The 21899-nt window shown below is 33.4% G+C and overlaps 3 protein-coding genes across 4 annotated transcripts in view; 2 read left to right on the top strand and 1 right to left on the bottom strand.

The window, feature by feature from the left end:
• The window catches only part of LOC126979148 (cryptochrome-1), a 46112-nt gene extending 42486 nt beyond the window's left edge, over positions 1-3626 (top strand). For both annotated transcript variants that reach the window (XM_050828385.1, XM_050828384.1), the window contains one exon: positions 761-3626. In XM_050828385.1, the coding sequence (XP_050684342.1) occupies positions 761-874 (114 nt within the window). In that variant the 3' untranslated portion in view covers positions 875-3626. The remainder of the gene's footprint in view (positions 1-760) is intronic.
• A 31-nt stretch (positions 3627-3657) lies between these two features.
• On the bottom strand, positions 3658-7230 carry LOC126979168 (cytosolic Fe-S cluster assembly factor NUBP2 homolog). Its single transcript, XM_050828412.1, has 4 exons — positions 6995-7230; positions 6539-6809; positions 5718-5889; positions 3658-4680 (listed from the first exon to the last, which is right to left on the bottom strand). The coding sequence occupies exons 1-4, from the start codon at positions 7220-7222 to the stop codon at positions 4446-4448; spliced, it is 906 nt and encodes a 301-aa protein (XP_050684369.1). The 5' UTR covers positions 7223-7230; the 3' UTR covers positions 3658-4445.
• A 1992-nt stretch (positions 7231-9222) lies between these two features.
• The window catches only part of LOC126978260 (protein tweety-like), a 75755-nt gene continuing 63078 nt past the window's right edge, over positions 9223-21899 (top strand). The window contains exon 1 of the mRNA XM_050827002.1: positions 9223-9382. The gene's annotated coding sequence lies outside the window, so the exon portion shown is untranslated. The remainder of the gene's footprint in view (positions 9383-21899) is intronic.

The raw sequence follows: 21899 nt of genomic DNA, 5'->3' as shown, positions 1-21899 counted from the left end.
ACTCATATATACATTCTATATCACAACAATGTAACGATGTCATGGCTGTGCCAACTGTCGATACGAGTTATCGATAAATTCGATAACTCGGTCAGGCAAATCAGGTTTAAAAATAATACAATGGTAAGTAGATATTTTCACCAATTATAGTAGGTAGGTCAACCTAGTAGAGTAGTTTTATATTTATTTGTATTGAGCTTTTTCAATACATTGAATTTCCAGTTTTTATATTATTTACGTGCATTATCTTTCATTAGTGTACTTGACTTCAATAGAGTATTAAACATTTGAAAACAATTCGTTTGAATGTGGTAACACATTTATTCCTGGCCTATATTTATCTGTTGTCTAACAGCAAGACACTATCTAGACGTATAAATTATCTAAAGCATCACCGAATAAAGGTCTTACTCGACTTGTTTTATTAAATGCACATGTTCGCGTGGACTTGTACTTTGACAGAGGGGAACGCCTGCATATGGCTACTCCGGGCAGCTGGTGAACTGTGTTGGTCTATGATTGACTATTTTGGTAGTATTAGGCCGGGTCCACATGTAACGATCAACTGCAAAGGTAAGTTAACGAACAATAGAGTGTGTGTGACGACTACCCACATATAACATAACTCCATGTAATGCCTCTACACGAGGTAAAACACATGTCGAATTGATTGAAGACAAATATTAGCGGAATTAACACTCACAATGTAGACAATAACGGTTATATTATTAATGTGAGCCTGATTATTTGTTGCAAGCAGGAGTTGCGTCGCATCATGAACAAGGCACAGCCGCACTGCTGCCCCTCGTCCGAGGAGGAGGCGCGCCAGTTCATGTGGCTGAATGAGGACTCTGTCAGCGTCGATGGTAATTAAGCAGCCATCGCCGGGATCTGCTACTCATCATTAAACGAGTTTGATATTTGAGAATCAGTTATTCTAGGGACTTTTCTAGGGGATTTCTATTACCAATAATAACTGTGCTTAATAATGAATTTAAAATGGGGATTATTCGAATTTTACTGTCCATGTTATAATGAGTATTTATACTTTTAATATTAAAAGTTACAGGAAATTGAAATTCAAAACGGGCACAAAAACGTCCGAAATGTTGATAGTGTAAAGTACACTATCACAAAAATTTCGGTCATTTTCGTTCATGTCTGTTGTTCTACTAGTCTTTTTTTACCTTAAAAATTTATCCCCAAAAAAAGAAGGGGCGTACTGTCAGATAAACTTAAATTTGGAGGATACCTTCCTCTCATACATCTGTATGTATGCATATGTATTTCGCGTATTTCTTAATTAATAAATCTTTAATTGTAGGTACAGGTTATTAAAATATATAATGATCATGATGTATAGGTATATATTATTATGTTTACAAAACATGATATATTATACCTATCCTAAGCTATTATTATCTTATTTGAATTTATCGTTGTTAATGTTTTATCTCGAATTGCAGAGCTCCTCAATATTTAGATTTTTAAATATATTATAATTTTATTCCCTTATTATTTGAGTGTGAAACAAAACCAAAGAAAATGGTATGTAAGCTGTAGCCATACACTGAAACTGTATTTCAAAATTTGTATTTTAAGCGTCAAACGAAATATGTACCTTACTTTATGTTGTAGATGTGATTATTCTTATAATGATAGGGAATTAATTTACTTTGAGTTTAAGATCTATAATAATAAGCAACCAGACAATTTTAAAAGGATCTCTTAGAAATAAGTTTTAAAGTTATTGTACTATCGGCATATTCACTACGTTATATTTTGAAATATGTATTAACGAAACGCCTAAGGACTTCATCATATGACCTCTGTAATAATTATAGACTTACAACGTAATGGGGAGTGGTGTGGCAACACTATGCTGCAAGCATAGCACTAGCATTTAGTTTACACCAGTTTCTCAACCTTATTTTGCTCACCGCCTACTTTGAGAATATGTTTTTTTCTAGAGTATTTTCGTGTATTTTTTGCCTTTTTAGACTATATTTTTAATCTACCCACGCCCCATCTCAATAACCCCTAATTTTCTCTGGGTCTTCTACTGCCCCCCCGAAAGTCTCAAACGCCCACAAGGGGTCGTTATTGCCCACGTTGAGAACCTATGGTTTAGACTAACAAAACGTTCGTGAGAAAACATCTCTAAGGCCTATCGCAGATGACACACTTTTTCTGCTATTGAGTCTGCGTACATAAAAAGTCTGAAGTGCGCGCAAAATGTGTTTGGCAGATATTTCACAGACATAACGCACACGAAGTACACTTTCGGTCATTTTGTCGGCAGAACTATAGGGACGTACACGCAATGGAAGTACAAAGGTTGCGGTGTATTATTTCGTACTTGGGATATAAAAAAAAGCAGAAGGAACAGATTTGGGTTCATCCTATTCTTTCAGAAAGATTATTAAAGGGAATGTTACCTATTTAAAGATTGAGTTATTATACAGTGTTTGTCTGTTTTCTATTTCTTAAATCAACATCGATGTCTAGCGCCATGATTCATGTCAATCACTAGCAAGTGCAGACTACAGACTAAAGTCGGTGTCGTCTGCGTTAGCACGTGTTGACGCGAACGTTATATTTTTTTGGCGCACTTTTTGTACTGTTTTGTTGCGCGGTCTGTCAGATCTACGAATACATTTTGCGTGTCAGACTCTTACAAGAAATAAGAACTTGTTTCTTTTAAGATAGCTTATTGGTTTATTTATCCCAACATTGCCATCAACATCACTGTAGATATTCTTCTCCTGGAAGGCATCTGAATAGGCCTCAACACACACAGGGCAAAATAATTCTTCCTCTTCGATGCCTGATTCATGACATGACATTCATTCAAGCTGTGTCATGACTCTGAAGTTGTTTTTTCTTATGAATATGTTTTTATATAAAAAAATATTTCTTCTAATTAATTTTATGACCCAAACACTTTAATATAGTTAATGTTTGGTATTATGATCTCTTATGATCGTTTTACACGGTCGATTTTAGTCGCATGCGCGCGCGGCTATAGTCGGATGCTACCCAACTTTAGTGCTTGCGGCTTTAGTCACTCGCGACCTAGTCGTATTGCCATTTAGTCGGTTGATTAACGCCGCGCGGCTAAAATCGTGCGGTTTAGTCACCCGTGTAAACCCCACTTTAAACACATTAATGCACAATTCAAATGCACTTACTTGATTGCTGTACTGTATCGGTTTTTGTTACATTTGGCGGGAAACTAGCAACTAATTAAACGCACACTCAGACCATAGGGAGGATTGGGTCTCTACTCCCCCCTCTTCCACTGCTTGCATCTAGCATACAGTGCTGGTGATCTATAAGTGTGAGTGGCTCACGCAACCCGGCGTTTCAAGAGACCCCACTCTGCCCTACCTAATTGTAGGAAAATTTGTTTAAATAAATTTTACATGTAACATACTAATTTCTAGTATGATAGTCCTTTGGCACTTTAGCATGTAAAAATAATATTATGCATTTACCCTTATATGATAAGTGAATAAATTATTTATATAATATTTATCTTTACATATTTAATATAAATTAGTAACTTATACAATTTAAATAGGTATATTTTGGATTGATGTTGAATTAAAATGAAAAACTTATAATTTTGTTTTATTTCTGAAAGAAACAAACACATTTTGTAAAAATGTTTATTGATTACAAATTAAAACAATTACATAATTACATTTCTACAATATTTACATATATAATTAACCTACACCTCTTACAATATTAATATAAATGAAGAAAATGAGTCAGCCCCATTGAAACATATACCTAAGTTTCAATAAGCATTTGAAGTGGACTCCATAGTAGAAATGAAGACATCACTATGACCACTGCATGTAATTCAATGCATGCATGCAATAGTACAAATATATACTCACAACATACAGGATGTGAGTGAATGAATATCCTGCAGACCCTGAGAAAAGTACATTTCCCTTGGAAACAGTGTGTAACTCCTATCATAAGACATATTAATGGTATGTATGAAAGCTGTGACTATAATAAATATCTACATACAGGTTCATTAAGACTTCTTTATTGAAATGAAACTTCATTAAAGATGTATGAGAGACATTTTATAGCAATGTATCTATATCATCAAGACCTTCGGTTACACACCATGTTCTATTTTATCAAAGTTCAGTATAGTGATGTAAAGAATAATAATATAAGAGTTTGAAAGTGATAAAATCAAAACACATTACTTATTTGTATGCATGTCTATAATAATAAAATAACTTTAATTTAATACGGATTTTTTTTTTCTTAGCTACTCATTTTCTGTGATGTTGTAAATAGAAGAAAAATGATATGTATAAACAAGTTTCACTTCCTACCTGTGTATTCTGGTACACACACATATTTTGTTCCAACTAGGTTATTATTATAACATATCAACTACTGTGCATTTATATTCAAGACCCATTATGTACTACAGTTGATAGCTTTCCAACTAAGTCGCTGAAAAGTTTACTTGTAGTTGACTCAGGTAATTCTGTGACAGCGGCCACACCTCTACCAGCAAGTTGGCCCACTCTTGGGTCTATGGGAAGAATTCCAAGGAATGGGAGCTTAGCAATATCGGCCAGGGCTTTGCCTCCACCACTTGAAAAGATGTTTGTACAGTGGCTGCAAGTCGGACATTCATACCTAGAAAATAATTATTTTGGACTTTATTTTATTTTTTAAAGTTTATTTATCATATTACAATTCCAGTTTATACAAAACTATATCAACTTAGCATCTAAAAAACCACATAAGTTACAATTGAATAAAGGAAATGTCTGAACCAATTATTTCAGTTTTTATTAAGTTTAAGTTATTGAAATATCTGTTTCACCTGATTCCTCCCACTGAATTTTACCTTTTCATGACACACCACAAATTAGGATATCATCCCCACAATCTGGATGTGTTCTCCACAGTGGAACTTTCTTCCACATACTACAATGCTGTGGAATGAGTTTCCTTGTGTTTTGTTTCCGGGACGAAACAACATTGGTATCATCAAAATATAGTGGACACCATCCTTAAAGGCGGCTGTGATACCGCTGGTGTTCACTTAACTCCAGGTGAGCCATACGTTTGCTTGTCCTTCTTTTCCATAAAATAAAATTATTTATGGGGGTATTTTTATTCGAAATAGTAAGTGACATCACTTATTGAAAGTCAAAAACAACCACCCATTCCAAAATGAATGCCTCAGACCTGAGAAAAACGGGCGCAACAAACTCAGCTGGTTTTTTTGAAAACATGGACCAAACATATGTGTGCAAAATTTAAAAGAATAAGTATTAATGTGGCAAAGGTTTCATCAGTTTCATGATCAATGGCAGCACGGGACCCATCATCATGGAAAGCTTTGAGGGAGGCCTTTGTTCAGCAGTTGCAAAGGGTTACTGTAGCATAAATTACTTTCTAAATGATTTTTTTGCACACCTTGGCAATGGACCAAATTATTCTAGAATAATTAATGAATTGATTTTATTGTAATGACTAATGCAATACTATAAAAAGTGATGCTGAGATCTTGCACCTGTTCTTCTCATATAGTCTGTGACATATCTTTTATAATGGGTGATAGATTTTCATATTCAATAAGCGATTCTAAAATCCTATTGAGAATAAAGTGAGCAATTTCAACTAGAGGACCCCAAAATAATACTTAACAAAAAGAATGTACTCACCCACTCATGTTCTCAATGATACCCATAATAGGAATGTTAGTTTTTCTACAAAATGTGATTTCCTTACGGACATCTTCAATTGCAACCTCTTGTGGTGTTGTGACAATTACTGCTGAACAGTTAGGCACTTGCCGGAGGTTCTCCATTACTGTTATGTGCTCATCAGAAGTGCCTAATATGAAAGATAATGGTTATACAGCTAAATAAATAATAAATATTCATTGTATATGATGTGAACCAAAAGAAATAATATTTCCCCATTAATTAGATGTATTATAAAGTTGAAGCATAGTTGCATCATAATATGGATTTCCACAAAGGTACCTCACCCTTAGCTGAAGTATACCTTAGTATATGACATATCAATGAGGAAATGTTGCATAAGGAAGTTAATTGTTTTTTATTATTTTAGCTAATTCAGATGGAAATAATAAAATGTATATTAATTTATTTAATTGGTCTTTTATTTTATAAAAAAAAAAAAATTTACATTGATATGTCAATAAAGCATTATAATAATGACAGTTACTTGATTAATAACTTAATTAATTTAAACCAAATGTAGAACAAAGCCCCATGTCCCATCTCTACTTACTAATGTCAACATCAGATTGTTTTTTGTTTGCCACACCTTCACACATACACCATCATCATGAAATTATGCTCACACATTGTCAGCAATACTTAATTCTAATAAAAAACAATACAGAAGGGTCCCATGTTTAATGTTAATATAAAAATATTAGTTTGATTTACATGAAGACCCTAGTATATTATATTTTAATTATAGACAAATGAAAGTAAAAACACCATTTCTTAACCTGGTGGTGTATCTATCACAAGGAAATCAAGATCTTGCCAGCACACATCTTCAAGGAATTGTTTTATCATTGAAGTCTTCTTAGGACCCCGCCACACAACTGCATCATTTCTAGAATTCAATAGAAATGCTATTGACATTACACCAAGCCTTTGTTCATTATCCAAGTAGACTGGTATCCACCCATCAGGACCCTGGTGGATACTATGCCCCTCGAGGTTTAAGATGTAGGGTACGCTCGGCCCGCACAAATCTATGTCCAGTAATCCCACCTATAAAATTATATGAAAAAGAATTTCCATGTAAATATTTCAAGTGACGTATTATTTATATTATGATATCCTGCTCTATTGTCTAAAAATAACAGGTCATATTATATGCGAAATTTTAATAATATATTTAAAGTTTAAATTTAATATTATTAAAAGTACCTAATATTGAAAATTTTGGTTCTAACCTTAAATCCTTTTTCTTTTAGAGTCAGCGCTAATTGAGTACTAACAGTAGATTTGCCGACACCCCCTTTTCCTGATAGCACAAGGATTATTTGCTTTACTTGGTCTAACATTTTCAAAAAATAAATAAGGCATATAATTATATTAATACTGTTTTTAAAATCTAACAATTTTGGAAATTCGATTTCAAGTAAAAGAATTAATAAATATAGTAAACAAACTAAAACCATCTGATTTTAATTAGACATTGACAAATGACAATCTTTAGTTTTATTTATTTAGAGCATCGGAAACAAGACTCAAACCAAAATACAGTAAAAGAAGAATAATGCTGACTAGACACCATTAGAACGTATCGTAATTTTACATCAATATTCTTTCGTTGTCAAACCTACATTAGTTGATTGTGATGGAATGTGTTGAATGTATGAAAATGAGTTGGAAGACCACGGCATATTTTACATAGTTCACTTTTCATTAAAAAAGTAAGAACTATTTAATGATCGGCGATGAGTTTATTATTCAGTTATTATTGATTTGACAGCCTTGCGGTCTTACCTTGTACATTATAGTTTTTATAAGTAGCACTTCTAATTTTTTAACTCCTATTAAATTTACTGCCGGTTTGGATTCGTAGTATATTCATCATTAGTGATTAACATTTCTTCACATCACTAAGTGAAGTAACTTATCATGAAGATATAATATAAGTCGTTATTTTGATCGGTATCGATACATTTCCAGCATTAGTGACCCAACACTTACAATGCATAAAAAGAGATTTCACACTGACACAAGCAATCAGATTTTGGTCTCACTCGATGAATCGATGCATTGCAAATCTTCTAACGTCAGTGGGATAATATATCTGTGAACAAGACCGTCAGCTCAAATCAATAAAAGAAGAATGTCATTTTTCAATATTACTTACTTGATTACAAGGATGACAAGGTTTGTGGGCAAAAATTTTTGATGTAGGTTAGACATTTATCATCATCATCATTAATCATTAGAAAAATATTATTTAATTATTAAAAAGCAGGAACCACATACATTTTCTTACTAACATGTTTTACTCTATTTTTTAGTATTTGTTATTTAGTAGCGGAATCTGAATTACATCATCTGTGAAAATCTAACAGGGATAGACGACCGGAAGGACGAACAGCGGAGTCTTAGTAATAGGGTCCCGTCTTACCCTTTGGGTACGGAACCTTAAAACGTTAGTTTAAAAAAGTTGTCGATCGTATAAAGCGTTAAAAAATGTACATATAATGATTTTCCTATTCGAAAACAATTTTTTTGTCATTCAACTACAGTTTTAGCTGGCGGGGAGCAGACAGAATCTTCTCTTTTACATTAATTCTTCTTCAATTATAAGATTTATTTTACGGGTTTCATCTAGAGGTTTAAGATCTTAAATTTTAGTTTTGAATAATTGTTGAACACTGTACTGATATACTTACTGCAAATATAAAATTCGTAATATGTACAGGGCTATATTATACCCACATGTAAATTAGGGTAAAATTAAATTCTTATAATTTAAATTGTATAAAATTAAAATGTCTTTATTGCATTATTTCTAGTTAAACAAGCAAATAAAGACTTCTCTCTGTAACCCATTCATTCAATCTTAATATTTCAAAATGTGATACTATGCTTGTTTGTCCTTTCACGACAAAATGTATTGGTAGGTTTAAGTGAATTTCCTATGAAGACAGAGGGCTGATCAAGAGCTACATTTATTTAACCCAACAGTGTATTTCTTTATTTCATATAATCACACTTCTTTATTTATCGATATTTTGTTTATATTATAGTAGCAAGCACTATATATTATGGATTGGAATTTAAGTCGATTGCCACATGTCGTCTCTTTCCATCGCACTGCTAGGTGTATTTGATAATAGAGTCCTACTACTTAGAATATGTTCAATGAAATGCGCGCTCTCCAGGCTTTATAATATTGCTCCGAGGCAGTCCGAGGTAATCATAATTTTATTAAAATCAATAAGAATTAACTTAGATTTTTTCAATGGTAAAAGACGGACAACAAATTTTGTATTATTTTTTGATGACATGGGTTACTAGTTGTTAGGCATCATATTATCTTGGTCGTTAATGTTGCAACTTGCTGGTTGCAAGTAATCAATATAAGAAAATGGCAACATAGGAAATAGGAATATGGAATTGATGAATTCAGAATTAGTTTTACAAAGATTTCTTGAGTTGCGGTCGTGAGTGGGTGCATTTTCTATTTTGGTAAAGAAATGCTACCAAATTTCGTTTATTTCACTGATTTTTTGATGTTTCATGACATAAATCACATGTGATATAAATTGTTTTGCATATTTCTACCTGCCGGAGTACTGTGTTCATTTTTATTTGTGAGTTTTTTTCCAATCATATTGAGAGCTAGTGCATGCATAGTGGCCGCGACTAAGAAGTCATTTCGGTTCAACATTTTATTTCACGCAGGTTTCGTAAGATCTTGTTAGAGGTAAATATTTAAAATATTACTTTGGTTATTTTGCTACTCTTTCCATTGATTGTGGATGTGAAATGTATGTAGATAAAAATTTACTTCTTACCTTACGTTTGTCGCGAAGACGTAAATATTTAGAATTATAAATAATTAGCATGTGAATTTGTACAGAAATTTCTGTTGAATAATTGAAAATATATGATATATTTTATTGTATGATTTGAATATTTACAAAAAGTTCGGCAGACCTCGTATTTTCTTACTTAAGTTGTTCTACAGCCTGATGCGAAGTGTGATTATTAAAATGTAATTTTGTTTTGAAATATTCTAATTTAATATTTAATAAATAATTAAATATATTATAATGTATAAAAGTAATTTTTAAGAATATATATTTTTACTTTAGGTAAATAATGTTGAAAAGAATAAATGCCCACTAAAGTCCAATAAATCTTAGTGCATGTTCATCAATTGTTTTGTTTTTCATTTAATATTATAGCTGTTATGGTATAAATTATTTTGCAATAGGTAATATTAGGGGTCAAAGTATGAAATTGGCAATTTGTACTGAATAATTGAAATTAGTTATTTTTTAATTTAGCATATTTATGAAATCAAAATTATTACCATTATCTATACATTGCTGCAATCTATTAGGAAATCATTTATGCCCTTGCGATAGAACTGTGGTGATCTAGATTCAACAAGCTGTGTGAAAGTATTTTGTACTGCCTCCTGAGAAGAAAACTTTTATATTATGAACCACGAAACACACCAACCACAAAAAAATGGTAGGCCATTCAAGCAAAATCTGGGTATTACCAGTGGGAGGCCTGCTCCTTTGCACAGGATTCCAGCTAGATTATAGCTAGTGAAATTACTAGACAAGTGAGACTTAACATCTTATGTTTCAAGGTGAAGAGCACAATTGTAGTACCTCTCAGAATTATTGGGTTTTTCAAGAATCCCAAGCCACACTGCATTGTTATGGGCAGGGTGTATCAATTACCATCGGCTGAATGTTCTGCTTGTCTTGTCCCTTACTGACAAGAAACTAAAAAAAATAAAGAGGGTGAAGAATGGTTTGTAAATGCAGTTCCTAGAGAGTTAAAGCGGTTTCTAGTGCTGTATGAGATCTAGCATTATCATGGAGCAATAATGGTGAAGATTGATTCATGAGTCGGAGCTATTTCGCCCCTAGTTTAGCTATCATTGTTCAGAGTTTGGCACAGTAGACATCTGCCATTCTTGATTGACCAGTTCGGAGAAAGCTATTGTGATAACAGTTACCATTCCTTTTAATTAGTAAGCTTTTCTTTAGGAGACTGTTGTGGTGTTTGACCTGGGGTCAGCCATTGCATTTTTCGCTAACAGTTATTGTAAAGAATCCATTTTCATCGCGTGTCACAATTCGGTGCAATATTTCTTCATTTCTGTATCAATCCAACAACGCAACACAAGTTTCAAAACTCGTTTTTTCTGCAGATCAGTCAAATCAGGAGACACCCATTTCTCATATTTTTTCATTTTAATGATTTGACACAAATGAATCAATATTGTTGGTAAGGCAATGTTAACCATGCCTCTAATTCGCTGGTGGTTTGGCTCGCATTGGCTTCACCCATCTCTTTCAATTCATTGTTATTCACTTGTGGGGTGATCATCCACATGTTTTGTTCTTCAAATCAAAGTTTCCATCACGAAAGTGTTTAAACTGTTAACAATTATTGTTATTGCCGCGTTAGTTCCGCGTCGGAACTCTTATTCAAAAATCAATCGAATTTTCGAAGTATACATCTTAATATATATTTATCTAAGCTGAATAATAAAACAACTGAATGTCGATAATCGAATGCTGCACATTTTTTAAAAGGATAACTACACAGGTACCATGTGAAAAGATTTTCATAAAAATCTCAAACCATGAAGGTTCTATGTCAATTTGAAGACCCATGACAATAAAATGGCAATTTCATACTTTAACCCCGATTAATAATAGAACTTAAATGTTGTTTAAATAAGTATTAAGTTTGCTTACAACTATAATATGTTTTATTGAAACTTAATTACATTTTATTAAACATAATACATACTGTATTATGTAGAATATGTACATAATAAGTGCACTGCAATTTCATATTACACTTAATATATCTATACACTGTAAAATATATCTCTTGCTAAACTTTTGTATATATTAGCACACTTGGAATTATATTATATTATTGAGTTCATCTCCTTAATTATTTATCCATACAAAATTTCATCAAATTGGTTTACTTCGTTAGATGTAAAAGAGACAGACAGTGTATTGGTATGAATATTGATAAGAACTTTTTAAACAAATGTTTTAGTAATACTCAACTGATTGAATTGGGAAGTGATTTGGAAATAAAATGGGTATATATATTATAATATAATCTGTTATAATAAAGAGAGATCCTCTTTAACTCCGAAATTATTTGACTGATATTAATGGTTTGAAAGAAAATATAGGGAAAGTCAATAAAAACAGTTAAAACAATTACAACTTAACCAATATTTATTTTATTTATTTATTTTCAGTCTTGCAAATAAACATGAGAAACATTATACATCCGAATAAACCCATCTTGCATATTCTTGGTTTACTCTCATGTAATTGTAACTTTATGCCAAGTTTATTTGTAAGGCTGTTAGTTTTTATAGACTGTTCTGCAAACACTTTTCGTTTCCATAACAACTAGAATTGATTAATATTGATTGGAAATTCAGATGTATATTGGTTTATTAATAGTTGTGAAATTAATTAATTTGGTTTGGCTGTTTTATGAGTATGATATTTTAGTGATGTGTCATATATGTTGATGAAATTTTAATTTTTAATAGAATAGGAGAACAAACTAGAGCATGGCTAACCTCAACAATATTATATGGCTAATAGCAGTGATATGACAAAATGGGAATTCTTTTAGTGGCTAACACCAAACTTGAGAGAAGAAGCAAGTATTGTACATCAGTACTTAAATTATGTGCTTTTCAAGTAAATCATGTCTTGAAGACAGTAATGATAACATTGAATCATTTTGTTACATAGACACATAAAGGTTAAGTAATCTGATCTAATGGGTGACTAATCAGTGACCAACTAGTTGATCAACCATCAGGTGTGCCCTGTGTTCGTCCAGTAATGACAAAAATGATGAAGCTTTGTAATATTTTTATTCTAAACAGTAACATGGTAACACAGTTCGTGAGTTCCGAAATCGAATCCCCTATTTGGCGCACATCCTTATATCTAGGTCGTAAATCAAGCGCGTGTGGGGAGCTAGGGCTGCCCCGCCCAAGCCCCTCACTTAACATTTATATTGTTAAATATTTGTAATACTGGCACAATTACGTTATGATTTATTATATCATTTACGATGCATTTACAAAAATAATTCTGATTGATTCTTATCAAGCGAGTGCACCTGATGGCAAGCTCATATACTCTTGCAACGCGAGAGGAATCACAGCAGTGAACGCGCGTTTTTGGCAGGATGTCGTAGCGTTCTGCACCGCACAAGGAAATTAGTTCAATAGTTTCATTGTAGGTGGAATTAATGCCACATGAAAAAAATCAATATTTCTCATTCTCCTTCAGTGAATTGACGTATCTGAAGTGATTGAAGAATTAATCTTTCCTGAGTTACGTTTACGGATTTGAACGCGACGAACTACATAGATGCTGTTTTAAATGTATTTATAATATTGCTAAACGATAAAAGATGTGAATTACTAGCGGGTATCAAACAGTCGGTTGATTCAAACTAGTCAGCGCCGTAACTACGATCGCTCATATAATATATTAGCTTTTACTCGCGACTTCGTCTGCGTTCAATTAGTAGTTACTTTAGGCAATTTTCTTTACCTTTTAGGATATCCCTTGTCAATGTGGACAGTCTCTTTAAGTATTTCCTTGTGTGTAACTCCTATTTCACCGCCAGGTAGGCAAATTTTTCAAAAAATGATCGACTAAGTATTTTTAAATTATTTCTTATCAAGTCCCTAAATACAGTTTCATGGTTTTATCTTCGATAATGATGAATGTCCATACAAACTGCCATTCCCTATTTCATTTTTAATTTTTTATATATTTTTTTGCAATAAAAGGTAGTCATGACCTTTCTAAGCTCTAATTTATCTATATATCTCTGTACTAAATTTTTATCAAAATCGGTTCGGTGGTTTAGGCGTGAAAGCGTAACAAACTAATATTCATATTTATAATATTGGAAGGGATTAGCACATCTTTATTGAACTCAAAATAAATTAAAGTTATTTTAGATTAAGTTAGTGTTCTCTTATTTTTGAAATTCTCTTCAGTATATTTAATAGTAATCTAATATATAAATTCTCGTGCCCCGTTGTTTGTTACTAAACTTCTCCGAAACGGCTATTCTATTACATCCACAGATACACAATAGGGTTGCAAGATAGCAATCGAATATAATGATTATTGTAGTACGATAAATTTTATGTATATCATCTATTTTTTATACCCCATAAATTTTAATTATTGAAAATGTTTTATTACTTTATATGGCGATACAACGTTTGCTCTCTCTCAGCTAGTATATTATATATTTGTTTTACAGGAACAATAATGACAAATGTCTTTCGTGTACAACATAATGTCCATAATAATTACTAACTAATTTAAAACTAAAACTAATTTCGGTTGCGAAGATAATTTAGAACTTTGACCCTTGCGTTTACCGCCAATATGCGATTACAAGGACGTTCGACTTTTCTATTTTATAAATCTATTGTGTAATATTTTTGTGGCGACCAGAATTCAAGAAAAGGAACGACGGGCAACCCTATCTTGGCTATTATTGGATCCTCCAGCTGTGGTTGGTTTTATACGAATCAGTCACGCGGACCGCGGCTAATGCAACTAATTACTCGTTCCTATCTGTTATCGGCTACTTATATACTCTGAGTTATTCCTTAATTTAATCAGACTGTGTTTGTCTGTTTAATAAAGTAGCCAACAGATAATACAATGCTACTTAAGCGCAATTACTTGCCAAGAAATTATTTCGGTATTTTTACAAAAAAATAATTTAAACATGTCTTAGACTCGTGTTTTGCTAGACAGACTAACCTAACTATACTACGGTTAGTGACCTAACAATAACGACGTCTAAAATGGAGTCTATCGTTTTCTATTACAAAACAGTGTTTAGCTTGTGTGTAACTAAAACGTCGTTAAGCACAACATAAACTGAAGTGTACTGTTAAAAAAACTGAATTTTTCTAAGCTGTCATCTGTTATAATATAATCTAAGTCTTCCTTAATATTATGAATAATATGATGTATCCGTTAGACATACCTTAGACGTGTTTAAATATAAGCAATGTCTAAAGATTGTTGAACACTGAACAACAGAAATACACAGATTCGTAATAAAACTTTTTTAAAACAAGTGTTCAACATGTGTTATATTTTTGTAATAACACAGTTAATGCTTGGAAGAATTTTGATTTATGTGCAAAAAGTCAAAAGTGTAATAGTGACCTAAATAAAAAAAAATAGGAAAAGGGTGACCCTAAAGGCCACCCGTACAACTTTCCGCTAATTCCGTACCTAAATGCTTCAAATTATACTTAATATGACGATTTATTATTATTTATAATTATTTTTTTTTTAGCTCTTCGACCTCAGAGTTCTACATTTTTGAGCTCTTTTTAAATTCATTCTGAAAATCATGTCTGATAAAAGAAATAAAAAATAATAAAAAATAATAATAAAAATAATAATCTGATAAAATTTATAAAATATTAAATATTAAATAAATAAATAAAAGTCTTATAAAACACATTTTTTTTATTTTCACAATTTTTACAATGAATGAAATGATTTTCACGCAGTTTTTTTGAGCCTCATAAAGAATCCTTGAGTTTCAATTGATCGAACTCGTAATTTCGAAGTAATTCCGAAAAAAACACTTTTTATGGGTTTCTTTCGTCAATGATTAACACGAACAAACAACCGATTTTGACCGGCTTGGTGGCGATCAACGTAGTTTTTTAATGAAAGTTTTTGGAATCGATCAGTAAAGCTGTTTAAAAGTTTAACCAAAAAAACCACATATGAAAAAAAAAACTACCATTCTACAATAAAAAGTCTTTTCAATTCAGTTTCATTTTCAACTCATAAATAATGTGGCTTCGTATTGGTAGTAGAATTTTCAAAATCGGTCCAGAGGTACCCCCTTACAACCTCACAAACTTTATAATATTATAACTAGTATACGCAGTGCCGCTACCATGTCGCAAAATATAATCCTAAAATTGAAAGTAAATACTAAAGAATAAAAAAAAAACATTTCAAACAAACACATTATATATTTGGGAAACAATTTTTTTATCTCTCTTACGTTTTCGCTTAAGACGGCACAGAGTAGGTGTCAGTACCTACGCTAACACGCGGCTACTAGATTTCTCACAGGTTGTTCCGAATTGATGTTATGGAAAATTGATTTATTTATGTAAGTAGGCGAATTATGTGTTTTATTTTTGAATATTTTTTATGATTTACTACGTTTAGTTAGTTATACCCGTGTGTTAATTTAATGTGGCCATTTATAAATGTATATTGTATTAAATATGTCGTTGTATTGCATCCATAGCACAGGCTAGGCATAGTTTAGGGCAAGACAATTATTTTTAAAAGACTTAATATTTCGTCGGTGAAAAACGTAAGTAAAATATTTAATACGGATCTGTCATCTTGGGTGTTGCTACACGGAGGGGAGGTGCTGGTGAGGAGCTAGGAGTCACGCGCCCCTCAAGAGCGGTCGCTAATGGCGTTCGCAATTTGCACCGCGGCGCAACTTAACAACACTCTTGACATTTCTTTCACAATGTACTAGAATTATACAGTTTTGGGCAACCTTGTAATGAAAATAGACTCAGCAACAAAAGCTCTTACAGATTGCGTTAAATATTACACAGCACAATAAATATTTTTCACAACTACTTTGTGGATTACGTTGGGTACAACAAACCGTATTTTTTTTTTCATTAGTAAAATTTAAATTAACAATTTTTAAGCTTCATATCTACTATAATATGTCCCAATCAGTGATTATAAATTAAGGAATATGTATTTGATGTAGCAGTGTTTGTAATAATATTATTTGAATAACTTTGACTTTACTTAATCTCTCTGGATTTCGAAAAGTTTTGTGATATCGAAAGAAGCGCTTTAGGCTAGAGCGGTGATTAGCTGATTCTGTCTGTTTCATCATTACTGTAGCTTGAACCAAATTATAAGTAGGTATTTATTATTATTTAAAAGTGTAAATTAAAATATAGATGAAAGTTTTATCTATATTTTTGGTTCAAATGCGAAAATAATCGTGAAAAACGATGTTGTTTTAATCTCGATGACATGACTTAATTGCAGCGGTCGAATTTAAAAAACCGCCTCCTGATCGGAGTTGATTGGTGAAATAACTAATGATTACCAATCTGCTGACATCCTGATATGCAATTCATATGATAACATAGTGTTAGATTAATCTTTTAGTCATAATCAAAAGTCAAATTAAGTAGCCATAACAAGCAAACCTTATTAAGTAAATAGAAAATTAAAAATTAAGTAAATAGAATAAGAGTGTCTGGCGAGATATGCATGAATTATGCACTTCATGCCAATTATTTAGATGATATTATCGTGTCCCGTCACGTGAACGGGAATCTTGGAAGTTTCTTGGACGTAAGTTCGCCTGGCAGTTAGTTATAAGAGATTATAGTGAGTGTCCAACTGTGCAGCAATATTGTATTGCCTGGATTTGTTTCTGCCGATTTGAGTCGTATTTTAATTTTATACTTATAACCTTCCTAGAATTATTGTTATCATAAGTAATTTCATTATGGCACTCTTAATAATCAAATGATTTAGTATTTCATTCAAGCTACAGGGGGCCCGCTGAAGATCGATGTGCAAAGATCATCTTCTCGATGTAACTGAGTCTGGATGTATCGACTTAATAGAATAAGAATAAGTAAAATTTAAAATACAAACTTCTTCTTCCCTTCTACTTTCAAACTTAAGTTACACACTTTTCCCTGTAATAAATTAGAAGTCACTCCTAATGACTGCTCCTGTGAAGTACTCGGTAAAGAAGTAACCATGAAGTACTTGGGAGTTGTCATCGACGAAAACCTAAAGTGGCATCCCCACATCACAGCACTTGCTAATAGAGTCAGGAGGCTAATCCCCGTATTTAGAAACCTCCGTGACGTTGCTGACACCAAATTGATAATACAGGTTTATAAAGCACTATGTCAATCCCTACTGATCTATTGCATATCTGCATGGGGTGGAGCAGCCTCCTCACACCTTATTGAGGTAGAAAGAGCGCAAAGAGCTATCATAAAGGTGATGCTCGGTAAACCTCGTAGATTCTCTACCGAGGAACTATACAAAATCACTGAACTTCTTACGGTACGTCAGCTGCATATAGACAGAAGCGTTACACGTTACCATCGGATGCACCGAATCCCACCACTGGACAGTACTCCCCGACGTCGACCTGTAATACACATTCCCCGAACAAAAAGTTCATTTGCACAACGCCAATATAACTATTTGGGACGATATCTTTTCAAAAATATTAATAGAAAACTTAAAATATATATGAACTTAGACATAAACTTAAGAACATGTTAAGAAACCTAAATTACGAAGCTACTGAAAATCTTATTCGATAACCACTACTTAAACCAGGTATAGCATTTGAAAAATAAAAAGCTAAACACATACTCACACACACACACACACACACACACACACACACACACACACACACACACACACACACACACACACACACACACACACACATACACATACACATACACATACACATACACACACAAACACATACACACACAAACACACAATACACGCCCTAAATTATATATAAAATAGTTTCTGTGATCATAATTTGTTGCATAACTTCCATTGTTAGACCTTAAAATATGTTGATGTTTGTTATTTGACATTTTACAATGCACAACTGGGAAGAGACTGACCCCCATGTCACGGGCTGTCCTAGTTTGGGGGTCGAGGGTAATTTTAAGCAAAATTGTATTTTTTCTTTGCAACAAATAAAGATTTATTATTATTATAAAACTAAATCACTACATATTATAAAACAAAGTCCCCCGACGCGTCTGTTTATATGTCTGCCTGTTCGCGATAAGCTCAAAAAGTACTGCTATCTCTTTATAAATCAATCTCTTAACAATATCATATTATATCCATTTTAATATTTAAAAAATGGCTTTCGCACTACGTCCGATCTGAATCCGATTCGAACCCGTGAAAATACGGTCCGGTGTAGTCGTAGAACTATTTCTAACTTTGACGCAAATAAATCGGATGACAGAAGCCGGATCTAGTGCGTAAACTACCATAGACTTATGTCTAGAACTATTTCTACGACTACTTCGGACCGTGATTTGACGGGAACGGATCGGATTCGGATCGGACGTAGTGCGAAAGCGGTCTAAGTCTACATTATTCCCGAATACTTAGGTACATAATTTTTTTTCGATTTACAGAACAGCGTCTTTCGGTTCAGCTAGTAACTAATATAATCATTACCTAACTAAATATGCTGTGTCGCAAAAGAAAAAGTCGATACTCAGCTTGTGCTGCAAACCAGTACTGGCTGCAGCGCTGATTTGCAGCATCTGTAAACACTAAAAATAAAAAAAATTCACCAGAAGATAGCTATTTTCCGTAGTACCCGTGCTAAATGGATATCATAGCGATGCCTCTTTCTGCTGTTAAAGAATATGTTTGGGTTTGAAGCGAAACTACTAGTGTACTCATAAGTTTAACAACTTGTCTCAATGTGACGAACGCGATCGCGGTGCCGTTCAGAATTGTGGGTTTACAAGAATCCTGAGCTGCACTGCATTGTAATTTGTAGTGGGCAGATCGTATCTCTTACACAGATGAAGCTCTTACTCGTATCGTTATTTCATAAGTAATGCCAACAAAAGTTGTGATTTATCTGGTGTTTTAAGGATTCGGATATCACTCTATTCGTTTGTCCATGTAATTCCTAAATAGATCGTCATGTTCATTTTTACACGGACGTGTGAGCAATATACAATATACAATCCTTGTAAATTTCAGTTCAATATGAGGTCTGTAATCTCTAGACATGTATATGGGTATGAGTGTGATTCGATAAACTCCAATGACGTTTCCCCCAATCTTATTCACCAAAACCAATCAAGTCCCCTCGCGAACGAATATTGCCCGGCGATGCTGCGGACGTCGCCTCTCGTTTGGTATTGTGAACGGTGCATTGACTACGTAAAATATAATTGTGGATTACTGCTTTGTTATTGGTAGGTCTAGGTAAATTGACGATTACTTGAATTTATTCCTTATACTTTGCTTGCGGCGGCGTTGTGTGCCGGGTTACCTCCTCCTCTCAGATATGTGCGAAGGGAACGATGGCTGGTCCATGTGTCAACTCGTGAACGGGTGCTGCTTGTGGTGCCAGGTTGACCCGTTTTAGTTAAAAATCATTATATCATGTTCACGAAGCATCCTTACACAAAACAATGAATTCAACATAAAAAGGGTGATGCATCTGATATAGGATAATTTATGCAGTTTATTCTTTATTACTTTTTATGAAATTTAACTAACACGATTCATATATTGGATGCTGCTCCTTACAAACTAATTTGTTTTGTACAAAACTACATTCGCGTTCGGCATAGTCGGCTATTCTTCTAGTTTCCATGTAATGTTGGGGAATTAACGGACATAGTTCTGATAATGAGACTCCTCTTCACAGGAAAATATTAATAGCGCTGCACCATACAAGGATCAAACCCAAAATCTCAACCAATACAGGTCTTATTTTAACTTTGCTATCCCTTATATAAATAAAGCTTTGACATGTTAGAACGAACGACCCAAAATAATTGGCTTTTGTTTATACGAATTGTTATGTTAATATCAAACTGAGTAGACATTGATATGGCATATAAGGTGAGACAAACAATAAAGCTAAATTCGAGTAAACACGAGTATAAATCAGAATAACAATCGCGGAGTAATTACGCTGACACAATTACATTCCGACATCACTGATACGCAAATTGAAACAGATACCACACTCATGTAACCTACTTCGTTGTCCGTTTAATAATTATATGTTTGAACAAGTGATATAATGCTACTTAGAAAACAAATTAGACATTATAATAAATAGTAGAAGGATATACGACATTATATTATTGCTTCACGTCAATATTATCGAATAAAGTAGACTGCAGCGAACTACTTGTAAAGTTATTATTCGATGTACCATCAACATATAAAACACGACATGCAACGTTATTTCAAATGCTAAACTTAAGGACGAATTATGCTCGATCTCAATTCTATGCTACTAAAACATATAACAATGATTTTTCTAACATACATCTATATCATTTATCGAAACATAAAATCTGAAATTAGAAAACTGCAAAGAATACAATAAACACGCATAATATGTACGCGCGCATACACACATAAGTTAATTCAGATTATCGGTAATCCAGATGAATAAATAAATGAATTCTCGTTCGTCCTGTTTGGATGATAACCGGTGCCGACTGTCCGACTGGCGATTGTCGCTGAGTATGAAAAGTTATACGTGTTCCATTGGCCACTGTGAACGTGGTGTTAATGCCGGTTAAAAGGAAGGTGGGGGCCGGACGCAGAGTGGTGTCCGGTCTGGAGTATGAACTCGACGCCCGGATATGATTACGGCGACATGAATAAAAACTAGTGTACACTGCCCTACACTTTGCTGTTACCCGGACTTTCCAATGGTACTTATTGTACCCGTCTATGTACAAATAAATTAGTATATCAGCTCTACCATCTGGATGTGTTCCTCCATAGAGCGGTTGTCCTCCTGTGATTCCTCTGGTGTTGCAAGACATTGCGGGCGGCTGTGCTTACTTGACATCAGTATAAGGTAACCCGTACGCTCGTTTGTCCTCTTCTTCCATAAAAAACAACGCTGTATTACTTGTCTTCGCAGCTCAAATGCTCAATCAGAATTCGTTAAATCTTAAAGTTGGACAGTGAGCGCTAATTTAAATTTTCACGTGCTAATTTTGGGTTAGATGGTGAGCTTAGTCAATTTATTACGTGAGGTGTTTTGCCTGCAATTTATCCCCCTGGCAAGCGACATCACACTGTAACAATCTGATATATGCGTATCCCTTTACGGTATACCTATGTATTATATAACCCTTCAATAGTAAGATATAAGGTGCCATCTACGACTATCGGGACAGTAATAATTATGGATGAGTCAACATTCCACATGTTAGTAACTTCGTGACAATAAACC

Source organism: Leptidea sinapis, chromosome Z (genome assembly GCF_905404315.1).
Source record: "Leptidea sinapis chromosome Z, ilLepSina1.1, whole genome shotgun sequence".
NCBI classification, from domain to species: domain Eukaryota; kingdom Metazoa; phylum Arthropoda; class Insecta; order Lepidoptera; family Pieridae; genus Leptidea; species Leptidea sinapis.
The sequence above is the reverse complement of the archived record's forward strand: the minus strand, read 5'-3'. Positions and strand labels throughout refer to the sequence as shown.